Source organism: Lissotriton helveticus, chromosome 12 (genome assembly GCF_964261635.1).
Source record: "Lissotriton helveticus chromosome 12, aLisHel1.1, whole genome shotgun sequence".
In the NCBI taxonomy this organism is placed as follows: domain Eukaryota; kingdom Metazoa; phylum Chordata; class Amphibia; order Caudata; family Salamandridae; genus Lissotriton; species Lissotriton helveticus.
The window spans coordinates 22550540-22566828 of record NC_136073.1 but is presented as its reverse complement, the minus strand read 5'-3'; the positions used below and the strand labels follow the sequence as shown (position 1 = coordinate 22566828).

The following is a 16289-nucleotide window of genomic DNA, read 5'->3' as shown; positions in this document are numbered from 1 at the left end:
TTTTAAGCAGTCCGGGCAAAAGAACTACCCCGCTACCTGTTGTTCCCCTAGTGTTAGCACTTGATGGGCCTTGTCCTTATTTCTCTTGCTTGTTTTCTTTTTCTTAAATTCCCTTCTGTCTCTCCACCCCAGTGTTCCTCTGTTCTGTTGGTCCTCTAAACTGCCTCCGTGTTCCCCTCTCCACACTGACGCAAAGCATTGCACAGCTTGATGTCTTTCCAAATCTCTGCCCTAATCCATTGGCTTTGACAAAGGCTGTATATTGAAAGTATAGACAAACCATTTAGCCATCTGGAAAGGTTACATTTTATAGAGGTAACGTGGCTGCCATCTTGTAACTACTAGCTTCAATCTAGCAGCCATCATGAATCTAAGGAACATGTTCCAAAATGGCTGTTAAATTTAGTCTATATGCAAATTGACAACCGGCTTGGGAAATATAGGAAATACTTTCAGATGGGCAGCTTCCAGGTATGGTGTTGACTTTGCCAGTGCTGGCACAATTTCTCAAGTATTAAAAAAGCTAATGGCGGCAACCAGCAACCTTTTGCATTGAGAGGCTACTTTGCTTTGCTGATGCTTTTTTATTTCATTGAAATCGCATCTTGAAATAGCTTACTTTGTTTCATCAGACTTTGCAGCATTTTGTTGGAGTTTTGCAGAAAATATTCATAGATAGGAACCAAAAACAATTGTCGCAGTCTTTATGCTGCTTCACAAAATGTGACTTCATCATTGACTTAATCTCTTTAATCCCACAGTGAAATCAAGCAGGAGAAGAGAGCAACGTCGCCAGATGTCATCATATTGTCGGACAATGAACCATCCAGTCCACGGGTGAACGGATTAATGAAAAACCCACCTAGAGACACTAACACGGAGGCATTGTTGGTGAGTTTTTAATGTAATAGCCCTTTGACAAGGGCATTGGATGACTTAAGGAGAAATACTATAGTGTTGCATTCGCTTACTTTTCAGAGACCCAGTAAAATGCTTTTATAAGGAAACTTAAGAGCTGAAAGTTAACGTCACTTAAGTTACTAGTTGTAGGAAGCTGGCTCTGTATATACTATACCAAAGTGAGGTATAATGTGTACAGAGTCCAGTGGAAATAACGTTGAATTAAAAAAAAAAGCCATGTATAGTTTTAAAAACACATTTTACAGCGATACCTTGCCACAGAACAAAAGAAATTTAGTATAACGTGATGCCTCTGGACTGCTTCTCTCTCTGAAACTATGTTCATTTGGGAATGTTAATGTTGTAACACAGCTGAAAAGGCTGTGCAAAAGTCTTTGAAATGTGTACCTGGCAAGGCAAAGTTAAAAACTGTTTCCTTCTTAATGTTGGAGCATGTAAAAGAATAATAACAAAAATAAGCATTTTGTTTATGTACAGGGAGTAATATTATGAACTAATTGAGTTTTTTTTGTTTTTTTCTAATAGCTTTTATTTTTACCACCACTTTTTCTGCCTAAATTTCTCCTTGCCCTCACCACAGTGTTGTTTTTGTTTAACACATACTGGTGGTCCTTTAAGCATGTTTACAACATTTAAACACTAGCTTGAACTTTTTGATATTGGAGTGTTTCTTTGAAGAATTTTTGCAGTTGTAGTTGGTGTCATTCCCTTCTTCTACTGCGCTAATGTCCGCAATACTAACTGTAGGGTTGCTGGGCAAGTTGTACGCCTGTAGCAAACCTGTCATTTAAACCTGCAAAGAAGGTAACTTACAGGAGCACCATTCAAAGGTTTGCCCCTAACAGTGCTGCTTTCCAGTGGTAAAGCTACCATTAAGAACTGTGCTTTTGTTTTTATTATTTCTTCTAGTTGTATCTAGACGTTGTGGCTACAAAGAATTAGGCCATGCCTCTGCTGATAACATTCAAAGTTCTGGCTCTTGTTGTTTTGTTACAGTCACTATTTGTAGGAGAGTAGGGTCTGCAATCCTATGATCACCCAGATTTTTGCTTTTTGCTGCACTGGTTTACGACTTTCCCTGGCTGTGGGCCTGCTAATCAGACCCACAGCCTAGCTGTTCTCTCTATCCAAATTGTACTCAGGTACTGAATTGGCACTGGGCCCTCTCCAAGTCCCTGTACCCAGGGCTGAGGTGTACCCAGAAGTCTCCCAGGGGCTGAAGCATGTATTATGCCACCCCTGGGCTGACTAACTAAACTGACACAACTGGCTGCACGACAGCTGGGGCAAGGTGGTGTACTCACCCTTTGCTTTAGATATAGTATACCTATATCTAACCCTAAAATGGACACACAGATCTCCTATCAGTCACTCCTATGGCAGGCCTTAACAATCCTGAAGGCAGAGTGCTTGGAATCGTGTGAGATGGTGCTCTGGCATGAGCTGAGCCTGTCTGCGGCTTTCGGGATCCATCCCTTAGCCGTTTCCATGATATCGCATACCATATACTCTTAAGTGCATTATAATCCTCGCGGTTATATGCCAACTCTGGTATCGCTTTATCAAAACATGTCGAGTAAGGTGTCATACGAATTGGAATACTAACCCCTCGCCAATTCTGGCGACGGGGTTAGCATTCCACCCTTCTAGAGGGACACGACATGTATGTAACCCCTAACCCCGGTTAAAGTCAAACAGAGCCTCAGCTCCACAAAATGGATGCTGCCACCGAGACACAAGTCTGCCCTCCTGCTGCTGGGAGTCCTCCCAGAGCAGGAGATAAGGACAAAGGGTTTCCTGCCAGGGGCGGTGCCAGCACCGTCCCAGACAGGGTTTTGTGTATTGTAGGTAGGCAGGGCTTTAGAGGAAGGTGACTGCACGTGGCACCCCGGTGCTCACTGTGCATAGGCTGGCTGGAACCAGTTCCAGGGTCACTCCAGACCCTGTGCTGGGGAAAAGCCCGCCAAGGAAGTGGGTGTAACCACCCCCCTCCTAGTCCCACCCCTAGGGCAGGACTTAGTCGCGTGCCAGCCCCTTTTTACAGGATAAAGGTAGGAACTGGCCCCCTTCCAAATCAGATCATCTTTGAATCCTGAAACTACTTTCCACGAAAGGAACTCAAGACTTCTTCCTAAGATTTCTCCCTTGTGACTAAGGAGTAGTCACCCTGCATCCGCAGGCACCATCTTAAGAACACTGCGGTCTGCTGCAAGTCTCTCCTCCGGATCAAGACTGCCCAGCTCGACGAGAACCGGCTTCCCTGGCACCTCTGACCTCTACCTACATCATCAGTCACGCTGAGATTCGTGGGTGTGACGAGACCTCGAGGGACCGGCCATCTTCAAGACTGCACGACTTCTGCACAGCAAGCCCGCCGAGTAATTTCCTGGTGAGTGCTTTGGGGTCCGAGAAGCCCCGACCCTGAGCAGCTCCAGCACCGAAGTGCAGCCCCCCAGCATCTCCACGATCGGCGTGGGGCCTTTCTGCTGCTCACCGCGTTGTTTGGCTACTAGCCCGCTGGCTTGTGGCCTTCCGAACGACGCCCGACGACAACACTGCTGCTGGTCTGGTTGCTCCAGACTGGCCCTTGCTTCCCTCCATCGGAGAAGTACCCTGGACCCTCCTGGTCCGGCTAAGACGCCATTTTAGGTCCACCGCGTGGGCCTTGCATTTGCCAAGACTTGTTGCCCAATCCTGGGTCCAGCGACGTCGACAGCAAGAACCTTCGTGGGACAGCTCGCACCTCCATCCTGGTCGCCGACAACGCCTCCTGGTCCGAGAGACTGCAGAGCCCAGCAGCGCCCACTCACCTGACTGCGGTGACTTCGCCCGGTGCCATCCTGGTGCCCACTTAATCACTGGCTAGTGATTCAAGAACTTGGTCCCCTCTGCTTTCAGGTTTCCTTCTTCCTTGATCCAGGCTTGGATCCATCGAACTTTCCTTCACTGGTCGCCTGCCAGCAACTTCCTTCTTCCAGGCTCCTGGTCCGGCAACGAGATTCCCGACGTCTTTTCAGACCTATGCAGCTGCAGCCCCTGGGCTAGGTAACTTCGGCACTTCGGTGTCCCAGCATAGCCTCACTATCCTAGGGTCAGGATCCACTGTCGTTTTCTTCCTACCAGGTCGGGTTCGCCCGTGAACACTAACTTTGCCTTTACTAGCTTCCATAGACTTTGTCCCGCATCCCGCGTGAGAGTGCACACTCTGCACCCGAGTCCCCTAGGTCTCCTAGAAGTAATCTAACGATTCTATAGTCAAGTCCTAGCGATTCCAAAGCCTATTAGTACTGTACTTACCTGCTAGTAATTTCGCATTCCACTTTTAGAATATATGGTTTTTCGTGCCCCTCGGGCATTTGTGTATAACGTGCTAACTTAAGTATTTTCGTAAGAGTTTTGTTGTGTGCCTAGCACCCTGTCCTCATAAAGAGTACAGGGTTGTTGTGATTCTAATAAATACATTGTTTATTTTCATAACACTTGTGTGGTGTCCTTTCACTGGGTGTTCAAGGGGTAATGTGATGGTAAAACAGCTGGCTTAACACGCCCTCTAGAGTCTTAGCCTTAGACTGCTCGTATCCATGCTACTAGGATAGCTGGTCTATAAGGTTGACTTACAACCAATCATCAATAAGGGTTGTTGGACTGATATATAGTGATCACTAGAATAGTGAACACTGCACATCAGGCTAACTTCTCACATTGGTGAGCAGCGGTTGGGATTTGAGCTTGCTGTTGTTTTACCACACATATCCTAAGAATATCTTGTGAAAGATCACATGAGTACTAAAGGTACATATAACTTAGCTTAGAATACTCTGAGTTCTACTGAACCAGCTGTTGTAGCTCCTAGGGCCTAGCACACCCTAAACTACAACTCTAGCAAGGGATCAGTAGGCAAACATATAGTGTAGGTAAGTGCACCACTTACACCTCACTAGAAAAGCATGTCTACCCAGGGAGAATCTACTGAGACTCCCCTGGTCAGTATTGACCCTCCACAGGTCACTTCAAGATATGCAGCTCTCAGTTTCCAGGAGATGAGACAAATCTGTGTCTCCAGAAAACTGAAGCAGGGGTCTAACCCCACCATTCCCTTTTTAATAGGTCTCTTAGAGACTTATGATGCGAGAAAGCTTTCTCAGCTAGATGGGAATATGCCAGCCTTAGAGGGAACCTCTGGGGATCCAGATCTCCCCAACATTGCTACTGCAGTTGAGGAGGAGGATCAAGAGGAACTCTCTGGGGATGAGGTAGACAAAGGTCTTGAGGTAGTCAGAAGGCTAACCAGGGCCAACTTAGACTTACTTGGGCTAGGATCTGGGGGACCCCCAGTACTAACCCGAAGTGGGCCTAACCTTGGAGTTAGGAGAGATAGATCTCTTTCTAGGGACTCCAATAGATCTCTGCACTCTAATGCCTCTTCTCAGGGGAGAAGGAATCCTCCACAGAGGAGATTTACTTCCCCTCAGAGAAGGGAGCATGAAGCTAGGATGAGACAAGCTGAACTGAGGATTGAAAGGGAAGAAATTGCCCTGGCCAAAGAGAAGCTTGCCCTGGCAAGAGAGCAGCAGATGAGTGGGTTAGCTCCCACTGGTGGCAGCAATCTCCCAAGAGATAGAGAGAAGGGTTTAGATACTAAACACCTGACTAAGATAGTGCCCCCCTTTAAGCAAGGGGATGATATTCAGAAATGGATGGCTGCTCTGGAGAGGGCCTGCACTGTGCAGTGCATTCCCCAGAGTCAGTGGGCAGCTATACTGTGGCTCTCCTTTGATGGTAAAGGTAGAGATAAGCTCCTCACTACAAGAGTAGAGGATGCTAACAATTACCAGGTCCTGAAGAATACACTGGTTGATGGGTTTGGTTTAACCACTGAGCAGTACAGGTTGCTGTTCAGAGACACCCAGAAAACTCAGTCTCAGGACTGGTCTGACTTTGTGGATTGTGCCACTAAGGCTTTGGAGGGCTGGTTGCTGGGTAGCAAGGTTACAGATTACACAGGATTGTATAATCTAATGATGAGAGAACAAATTTTAAACAATTGTCAGAACCAGTTGTTGCACCAGCACGTTGTTGATTCAGATCTGACCTCTCCCCAAGAATTGGGAAAGAAGGCAGACAAATGGGTCAGGACAAGGATCAAGCAGAACCAGAACCAGAACCAGGGTGGTCAGAAGAAAGCAGACCAGAAGGGTAATGTTAAGAATGAGCAAAATGACCAGAAGTCTTCACCAGGTCCCCAACAAACCAAAGAGGGTGGGGGTCAGGCTTCCCAGAAGAAGAAGACTCAAGAAGGCCAGTCAAAAAGGTGGTGCCAGTACTGTAAAAGTAAATCTCACTGGTTTAGTGAGTGCACCAAAAGAGGAGGACAAACTCCTGCCACTACAGCCCCTAAGGCAACTGCACCCCCTAGTACAGTCAGTAGTGGTAGTGTACCTCCCAAGGCATTAGTTGGGTTAACCTTGGGTACTGAGGGGTCTGACAACTTAGTTGGCACACTCACTCAGGCTGTCCTTGTCTGTACAGGGGATGTGGATATGTCCCCTGAAATAAGTCCCAATACTTTGGGCAAATACAGGCAGACACCTTTGATAAATGGCAAAATGGCTCAGGCCTATAGGGACACTTGTGCCAGTGTCACCATGGTGACACCTAACTTTGTGGACCCTGGACAGATCATGCCAGGTACTGATTTCCTGGTGACCAACGCCAGCAATGTCACTACTAGTCATAGTGTGGCAATTGTGGCTTTCTCCTGGGGTGGAGTGAAGGGACAAAAGAAAGTTGTAGTCAGTTCAGACCTCCCAGTTGATTGTTTGTTGGGCAATGATTTGGAGTCATCACAATGGTCAGAAGTGGAGCAGAGGACTCACATGGAAATGTTAGGCTTGCCAGCACATGTGCTTGCTGTGACTAGGTCACAGGCCAGAAAATGCCCCACTGAACAGGTGCTGGATCCTGAAATGATGGACCAGACACCTTCCAAGAAGAAGAGCAGTAAGGGTAAGGCTTTGCCTTCCCCCTTACCCCAGGTTGAGGATCAAGTCTCTGAGGAGGCTGATCTGAGAGAACTGAGGGAAACTGAGCCTAAAGAGCTTGAACTTGATCAAGTTGAGTTTCTGGGCTCAGGGGGACCCTCCAGAGCAGACCTGGGGAAGGAACAGTTGAGCTGCCCTTCCCTTGAACCCCTCAGACAGCAGGCTGCTGCTGAGGCTGCAGGGAATGCCACAGGTGCCCACAGGGTATACTGGGAAGATGGACTCCTGTACTCTGAGTCAAGAGACCCCAAGCCTGGTGCAACCAGGAGGCTGGTCATCCCCTTGTCTCTGAGAGGTTTCCTTCTCACCTTGGCCCATGAGATTCCCCTTGCAGGTCACTTAGGTCAGACAAAGACTTGGGACAGGCTTGTCTCACACTTTCACTGGCCCCATATGAATGAGAATACCAAGGAGTTTTGTCGCTCCTGTGTCACTTGCCAAGCCAGTGGTAAGTCAGGTGGCACAACAAAGGCCCCCCTCATACCACTACCTGTGGTGGGGGTTCCCTTTGAAAGAGTGGGGATTGACATTGTTGGTCCAATGGAACCCCAGACAGCATCAGGGCACAAGTTTATACTGGTGGTAGTGGATCATGCCACCAGGTATCCTGAAGCTATTCCCCTTAGGACCACTACAGCACCTGTAGTGGCAAGAGCCCTAGTTGGAGTGTTCTCCAGAGTGGGTTTCCCTAAGGAGGTCGTTTCTGACAGAGGTACAAACTTCATGTCAGGATATCTGACTGCAATGTGGAAGGAGTGTGGTGTGAACTACAAGTTCACCACACCTTACCACCCACAATGCAATGGGCTTGTTGAGAGATTCAACAGGACCCTGAAAGGGATGATTCATGGACTACCTGAAACTCTTAGGAGAAGATGGGATGTCCTGATCCCCTGCCTCTTGTTTGCTTACAGAGAGGTCCCACAGAAGGGGGTTGGCTACAGCCCTTTTGAGCTTCTGTATGGACATCCTGTAAGAGGACCCCTGTGTTTGGTGAAGGAAGGATGGGAGAGACCTCTCAAAAAGCCTGCAACCAACATAGTGGACTATGTACTTGGTCTCCGCTCCAGGATGGCTGAGTATATGGAAAAGGCATCCAAAAACCTTGAGGCCAGCCAAGAACTTCAAAAAGCTTGGCATGACCAAAAGGCTGTTCTGACTGTGTACCAGCCAGGGCAGAGGGTGTGGGTGCTGGAGCCAGTGGCCCCAGCAGCTCTGAAAGACAAATGGTCTGGGCCCCACACCATCATTGAGCAAAAGGGAGAGGTTACCTACTTGGTAGACCTAGGAACTCCCAGGAGCCCTCTCAGAGTGCTCCATGTTAACAGGCTCAAGGCATATGTTGACAGGAAGGACATGAGCTTGCTCATGGCCACAGATGAGGGACAGGAGGAAGAGAGTGACCCTCTCCCAGACCTGCTCACTCAGAATCCTGATGATGGATCAGTTGATGGTGTTGTCTTTTGTGGCAGCCTCACTGAACATCAGCAACAGGATTGCAGGCAAGTTCTGCAATCCTACAGACATATGTTCTCTCTGACACCCAGCCAAACTGATTGGTGTACCCATGATGTTGACACTGGAGACAGCCTGCCTGTCAAGAGTAAAATCTACAGACAGCCTGATCATGTTAGAGACTGCATCAAAACTGAAGTGCAGAAAATGTTGGAGCTGGGAGTCATTGAGCCCTCAGATAGCCCTTGGGCTAGCCCAGTAGTTCTAGTGCCAAAGCCTCACACCCAGGGTGGTAAGAAAGAGATGAGGTTTTGCGTAGACTACAGAGGCCTCAATGCAGTCACTAAGACTGATGCCCACCCAATACCAAGAGCAGATGAACTTATAGATAAATTGGCTTCTGCCAACTTCTTAAGTACATTTGATTTGACAGCTGGGTATTGGCAAATCAGGTTAGCTGAGGAGGCCAAACCCAAGACAGCATTTTCTACCCCTGGAGGGCATTATCAATTTGTGGTAATGCCCTTTGGACTGAAAAATGCACCTGCCACCTTCCAAAGGTTGGTGAATCAAGTCCTCACTGGGCTGGATGACTTCTGTGCAGCATATCTAGACGATATTGCTGTCTTTAGCTCCACCTGGGAGGATCACCTGGTCCACCTGAGGAAAGTGTTAGAGGCCCTGCAAAAGGCAGGCCTCACTATCAAGGCCACAAAGTGCCAGATAGGGCAGACACAGGTTGTATACCTGGGCCACCTTGTAGGTGGAGGCCAGGTTCAGCCACTGGAGAGTAAGATACAGGCCATCAAGGACTGGACTCCTCCAATCACCCAGACTCAGGTTCGAGCTTTCTTGGGCCTGACTGGGTACTATAGGAAGTTTGTCAGAAATTATGGGTCCATAGTGACCCCTCTTAATGACCTGACAAGCAAAAAGATGCCAAAGAAAGTTCAGTGGACAGCAAGCTGTCAGAAAGCATTCAATGACCTAAAGCAGGCCATGTGCACAGCACCTATCCTAAAGAGTCCAGATTACTCCAAGCCATTCATTGTCCAAACAGATGCTTCTGAGTTGGGTGTGGGGGCTGTTCTGTCTCAACTGAATTTTGATGGTAATGATCAGCCTAGTGCTTTCATTAGTAGGAGGTTGACACCCAGAGAGAAAAATTGGTCAGCTATTGAGAGGGAGGCCTTTGCTGTGGTCTGGGCCCTGAAGAAGCTGAGGGCCTACTTGTTTGGCACTCACTTCACCATTCAGACAGACCATAAGCCCCTCTTGTGGCTAAATCAGATGAAGGGTGAAAACCCCAAACTGCTTAGGTGGTCCATTTCCCTACAGGGGATGGATTTTACAGTGGAGCATAGACCTGGTACTGATCACAGCAATGCTGATGGGCTCTCCAGGTATTTCCACTTAGAGCAAGAAGACTCACCTGGTCAAGGTTAGTTTATTGTCCCAAAGTTTGGGGGGGGGGGTCATGTAGGAGAGTAGGGTCTGCAATCCTATGATCACCCAGATTTTTGCTTTTTGCTGCACTGGTTTACGACTTTCCCTGGCTGTGGGCCTGCTAATCAGACCCACAGCCTAGCTGTTCTCTCTATCCAAATTGTACTCAGGTACTGAATTGGCACTGGGCCCTCTCCAAGTCCCTGTACCCAGGGCTGAGGTGTACCCAGAAGTCTCCCAGGGGCTGAAGCATGTATTATGCCACCCCTGGGCTGACTAACTAAACTGACACAACTGGCTGCACGACAGCTGGGGCAAGGTGGTGTACTCACCCTTTGCTTTAGATATAGTATACCTATATCTAACCCTAAAATGGACACACAGATCTCCTATCAGTCACTCCTATGGCAGGCCTTAACAATGGTGCTCTGGCATGAGCTGAGCCTGTCTGCGGCTTTCGGGATCCATCCCTTAGCCGTTTCCATGATATCGCATACCATATACTCTTAAGTGCATTATAATCCTCGCGGTTATATGCCAACTCTGGTATCGCTTTATCAAAACATGTCGAGTAAGGTGTCGTACGAATTAGAATACTAACCCCTCGCCAATTCTGGCGACGGGGTTAGCATTCCACCCTTCTAGAGGGACACGACATGTATGTAACCCCTAACCCCGGTTAAAGTCAAACAGAGCCTCAGCTCCACAAAATGGATGCTGCCACCGAGACACAAGTCTGCCCTCCTGCTGCTGGGAGTCCTCCCAGAGCAGGAGATAAGGACAAAGGGTTTCCTGCCAGGGGCGGTGCCAGCACCGTCCCAGACAGGGTTTTGTGTATTGTAGGTAGGCAGGGCTTTAGAGGAAGGTGACTGCACGTGGCACCCCGGTGCTCACTGTGCATAGGCTGGCTGGAACCAGTTCCAGGGTCACTCCAGACCCTGTGCTGGGGAAAAGCCCGCCAAGGAAGTGGGTGTAACCACCCCCCTCCTAGTCCCACCCCTAGGGCAGGACTTAGTCGCGTGCCAGCCCCTTTTTACAGGATAAAGGTAGGAACTGGCCCCCTTCCAAATCAGATCATCTTTGAATCCTGAAACTACTTTCCACGAAAGGAACTCAAGACTTCTTCCTAAGATTTCTCCCTTGTGACTAAGGAGTAGTCACCCTGCATCCGCAGGCACCATCTTAAGAACACTGCGGTCTGCTGCAAGTCTCTCCTCCGGATCAAGACTGCCCAGCTCGACGAGAACCGGCTTCCCTGGCACCTCTGACCTCTACCTACATCATCAGTCACGCTGAGATTCGTGGGTGTGACGAGACCTCGAGGGACCGGCCATCTTCAAGACTACACGACTTCTGCACAGCAAGCCCGCCGAGTAATTTCCTGGTGAGTGCTTTGGGGTCCGAGAAGCCCCGACCCTGAGCAGCTCCAGCACCGAAGTGCAGCCCCCCAGCATCTCCACGATCGGCGTGGGGCCCTTCTGCTTTCTGCTGCTCACCGCGTTGTTTGGCTACTAGCCCGCTGGCTTGTGGCCTTCCGAACGACGCCCGACGACAACACTGCTGCTGGTCTGGTTGCTCCAGACTGGCCCTTGCTTCCCTCCATCGGAGAAGTACCCTGGACCCTCCTGGTCCGGCTAAGACGCCATTTTAGGTCCACCGCGTGGGCCTTGCATTTGCCAAGACTTGTTGCCCAATCCTGGGTCCAGCGACGTCGACAGCAAGAACCTTCGTGGGACAGCTCGCACCTCCATCCTGGTCGCCGACAACGCCTCCTGGTCCGAGAGACTGCAGAGCCCAGCAGCGCCCACTCACCTGACTGCGGTGACTTCGCCCGGTGCCATCCTGGTGCCCACTTAATCACTGGCTAGTGATTCAAGAACTTGGTCCCCTCTGCTTTCAGGTTTCCTTCTTCCTTGATCCAGGCTTGGATCCATCGAACTTTCCTTCACTGGTCGCCTGCCAGCAACTTCCTTTTTCCAGGCTCCTGGTCCGGCAACGAGATTCCCGACGTCTTTTCAGACCTATGCAGCTGCAGCCCCTGGGCTAGGTAACTTCGGCACTTCGGTGTCCCAGCATAGCCTCACTATCCTAGGGTCAGGATCCACTGTCGTTTTCTTCCTACCAGGTCGGGTTCGCCCGTGAACACTAACTTTGCCTTTACTAGCTTCCATAGACTTTGTCCCGCATCCCGCGTGAGAGTGCACACTCTGCACCCGAGTCCCCTAGGTCTCCTAGAAGTAATCTAACGATTCTATAGTCAAGTCCTAGCGATTCCAAAGCCTATTAGTACTGTACTTACCTGCTAGTAATTTCGCATTCCACTTTTAGAATATATGGTTTTTCGTGCCCCTCGGGCATTTGTGTATAACGTGCTAACTTAAGTATTTTCGTAAGAGTTTTGTTGTGTGCCTAGCACCCTGTCCTCATAAAGAGTACAGGGTTGTTGTGATTCTAATAAATACATTGTTTATTTTCATAACACTTGTGTGGTGTCCTTTCACTGGGTGTTCAAGGGGTAATGTGATGGTAAAACAGCTGGCTTAACACGCCCTCTAGAGTCTTAGCCTTAGACTGCTCGTATCCATGCTACTAGGATAGCTGGTCTATAAGGTTGACTTACAACCAATCATCAATAAGGGTTGTTGGACTGATATATAGTGATCACTAGAATAGTGAACACTGCACATCAGGCCAACTTCTCACACTATTTCACTCTGAACTTGAGGTATTTGAAAATTGTATCACTTTACGTAACAATGGCACGTTGATAACCATAGTTGCCTGCTGTCTATTAATTTATTTTAAAGTTGTGATGCTTTATCACATATGTGCTGGTCAGTTAATGTGTGACATTGGCATTATGGCTCAGTCTTTCCTATACCTAAAAGTTAACCCATTTTGTCCTCCACAGTTGTTGAAAAAAAGTAGTCCAGCCGAGAGAGAGAGGATGATTAAACAACTGAAAGAAGAGCTCAGGTTAGAAGAAGCAAAGTTAGTACTCTTAAAAAAATTGCGGCAAAGTCAAATCCAGAAAGAGACCAACACGCAGAAGGTATGTCATTTTCCAAGGATTTCTAATAATTTTCATACTAATGATTATCATAGTCAAAGCAGTGATGTCAAGCACTCAGTGTTGGCAAATTACAATTTTTGCACATAATTCATGTGTTAAAGATGTGTAATTTAGGAAATATCTGGAAGGTCATTTTCTTATCCGGTTTGGTTCATTGATAACCATAGGAAAATGTGAATTAGATTTTCAGCAGGTAGAAAGCTCTGTTTTTGCATTGCAATAAATTGTGGGTAATTGTATGTCGTTTATTCTGGGGATTTGGTTGGTTGGTTGCAAAATGCTTGTGCTGGAAAACTCAAATGCCTTGATGTTGGTTCGTGCCATATTCACAGTATGCCCTTAATTCAGAAAGTCACCCTTCTCAAATTTCTGTACTGCCCTCTTTTTTTTTGTTGCAGCCTGCTAGTTCTTCTGGAGGTTCAGTGGCCACCCCTCCCCCACTAGTGCGAGGGACACAGAACATTCCTCCAGCTAAGCCGCCTTCTCTTCAGGTCAGTAGTCTCACCTAAAGGTTGATTTGCCTAGTCTGATTGCAGGGTTGCGGTGGGACTTTACTCGTGCAGTTAGCTCGTACAGCCTTGTTTGCATAATGGTGCAGGTGTTGCATCGATTATGTGAGAGCAGTAGGAGGCTTCCCCATCCAGCTTTGGGTGGTTCACCATAAGACATCACCTATTGTAACTGTTAAAAAGGATGTTACTTATCTGTAATCCTAGTTCTCTTCCAGGGGTATACTCCTTAAAGTCATAAGCACTGAATAATCCCCACCCACGTGCGGGACTCCGAAACATATACAAAAATACACATATATATATGTGTATGTTTAGAACCACAAGTACATAGTACTTCAGAAACACACATATATATGTATATACACATAAATATGCAGCCTATTATAGATCCAATAGACTAAAATGCCACAATTACATGGATTTGTATAGCAAGAAAATATCACATGTAAATAGAGTAATATAGACCATATACTGCAGTAGTGTTCAACAACAACCCTTTATTTTCATAAAAGACAAGCATTGGAAATGCAATAGGTCTCGCAGCATTAGAGTTAGTGCTTTTAGAATTGTTTATGGGTTTTTTTTAAAATCTTTAGCATTTTTGTTTCCTGTAGGCAATGCTAAAGAATTACAAAGAAAAAAAGCCATAAACAAATCTAAAAGCTCTAACTCAAATGCTCCGAGACCTATTGCACTGTGTGAGGGTGAGGGGTTGAGGGTGAGTGAGGGTGAGGGTGAGTGAGGGTGAGTGAGAGTGAGGGTGAGTGAGGGTGAGTGAGGGTGAGGGTGGGTGAGGGTGGGTGAGGGTGAGTGAGGGTGAGTGAGTGAGGGTGAGTGAGGGTGAGTGAGGGTGAGTGAGAGTGAGGGTGAGTGAGGGTGAGGGTGAGTGAGGGTGAGTGTGAGTTAGGGCAATGCAATAGGTCTCGCATTAGGAAAGTTTGAGCTATTGGTCTTGTAAATGACAATTTTTTTATTTATGTGTTGTTTTTGAAAATAGCTAAATTATTAGCTTTGTCATTTACAATGCCAATAGTTATAACTTTCGCAAATGTGACACCTATAGAATTTGTAATGCAACATGTTTTGTATTTACGTGACTTAGATGTATTGATATTACAAATAACGATGGCTTTTAATTTTTTTAATAATTAATACTTAAATAAAAGTCATTGTAATTTATAATGGCAATAGCTTAAACTTTTGTAAATAACATTTGTGAAGATTATGTTCAGTGTATTTTATTGTGACGAAAATCCAAGAACATATGTCAAATATTAACATCTTTTTGTTACATTTGTAATAAAGCTTGAAACATTGAGATAACATATTTGAACCAGTTGTTGTTGAATGGTTGAACAGATTGATGCTGTGGTGGAGCTCAGTGATGTTGTGGTGCCACAGAGTGATGCTGTGTTGGTGCTGAGTGATGCTGTATGCTATGCTATGTTTTGTTTTGCTATCCTATGTTTTGTTTTGTTATGCTATGCTATGCTGTTTTGTTATTCTATGCTATGTTTTGTTATGCTATGCTATGTTTTGCTATGCTATGCTATGTTATGCTATGCTATGTTTTGTTATGCAATGCTATGCTTTGTTATGCTATGCTATGTTTTGCTCTGCTATGCTTTGTTATGCTATGCTTTGTTGTGTTTTATTATGCTATGCTTTGTTTTGCTATGCTATGTTTTGTTATGCTATGCTATGTTTTGTTGTGTTGGTATGCTATGCTGTGTTTTGCTATGCTATTATGTTTTGTTATGTTTTGTTCAGCCATGCTATGTTTTGTTTTGTTAAGCTATGCTGTTTTGTTGTGTTTTGTTATGCTATGTTTTGTTATGTTATGCTATGTTTTGTTATGCTATGCTATGTTTTGTTTTGCTATCCGAAGCTTTGTTTTGTTATGCTATGCTATGTTTAGTTTTGCTATCCTATGCTTTGTTTTGTTACGCTATGCTATGTTTTGTTATGCTATGTTTTGTTGTGTTTTGCTAGGCTATGCTTTGTTATGCTATGCTATGTTTTGTTATGCTATGCTATGTTTTGCTCTGCTATGCTTTGTTCTGCTATGTTTTGTTATGCTATGCTATCTATGCTTTGTTGTGTTTTATGATGCTATGCTTTGTTTTGTTATGCTATGTTTTGTTATGCTATGCTATGTTTTGCTGTGTTTGGTATGCTATGCTGTGTTTTGCTATGCTATTATATGTTTTGTTATGTTTTGTTAAGCCATGCTATGTTTTGTTGTGTTTTGTTATGCTATGCTATGTTTTGTTGTGTTTTGCTAGGCTATGCTTTATGAGATGTTTTGTTATGCTATGCTTTGTTATGCTCTGCTTTGTTTTGGTATGCTATGCTTTGTTATGCTATGCTTTGTTATGCTATGTTTTGTTATGCTATGTTTTGTTATGCTATTCTAAGCTTTGTTTTGTTATGCTATGCTGTGTTTTGTTATGCTATGCTATGCTTTGTTGTGTTTTGTTATGCTATGCTATGTTTTGTTATGTATGCTATGGTTTGTTGTGTTTTGCTATGTTTTGTTTTGCTATGTTTTGTTTTGCTATGTTTTGTTATGCTATGCTTTGTTATGGTATGCTTTGTTATGCTATGCTTTGTTGTGTTTTGCTATGTTTTGTTTTGCTATGCTATGCTTTGTTATACTATTCTATGTTTTGTTTTGCTATGCTTTGTTTTGTTATGCTATGTTTTGTTATGCTATGGTATGTTGTGTTGTGTTTTGTTATGCTATGCTTTGTTATGCTATGCTGGTGAGGGTGAGTGAGGGTGGGTGAGTGAGGGTGGGTGAGTGAGGGTGGGTGAGGGTGGGTGGGTGAGTGAGTGAGG

The 16289-nt window shown here is 46.0% G+C and overlaps 1 protein-coding gene across 7 annotated transcripts in view; it reads left to right on the top strand.

The window, feature by feature from the left end:
* GATAD2A (GATA zinc finger domain containing 2A) overlaps positions 1-16289 on the top strand; it is a 283083-nt gene that overhangs the window by 199864 nt on the left and 66930 nt on the right. For all 7 annotated transcript variants that reach the window (XM_078670402.1, XM_078670398.1, XM_078670399.1 and 4 more), the window contains 3 exons: positions 762-891; positions 12775-12915; positions 13335-13427. In XM_078670402.1, coding sequence (XP_078526528.1) covers positions 762-891; positions 12775-12915; positions 13335-13427 — 364 coding nt within the window. The remainder of the gene's footprint in view (positions 1-761; positions 892-12774; positions 12916-13334; positions 13428-16289) is intronic.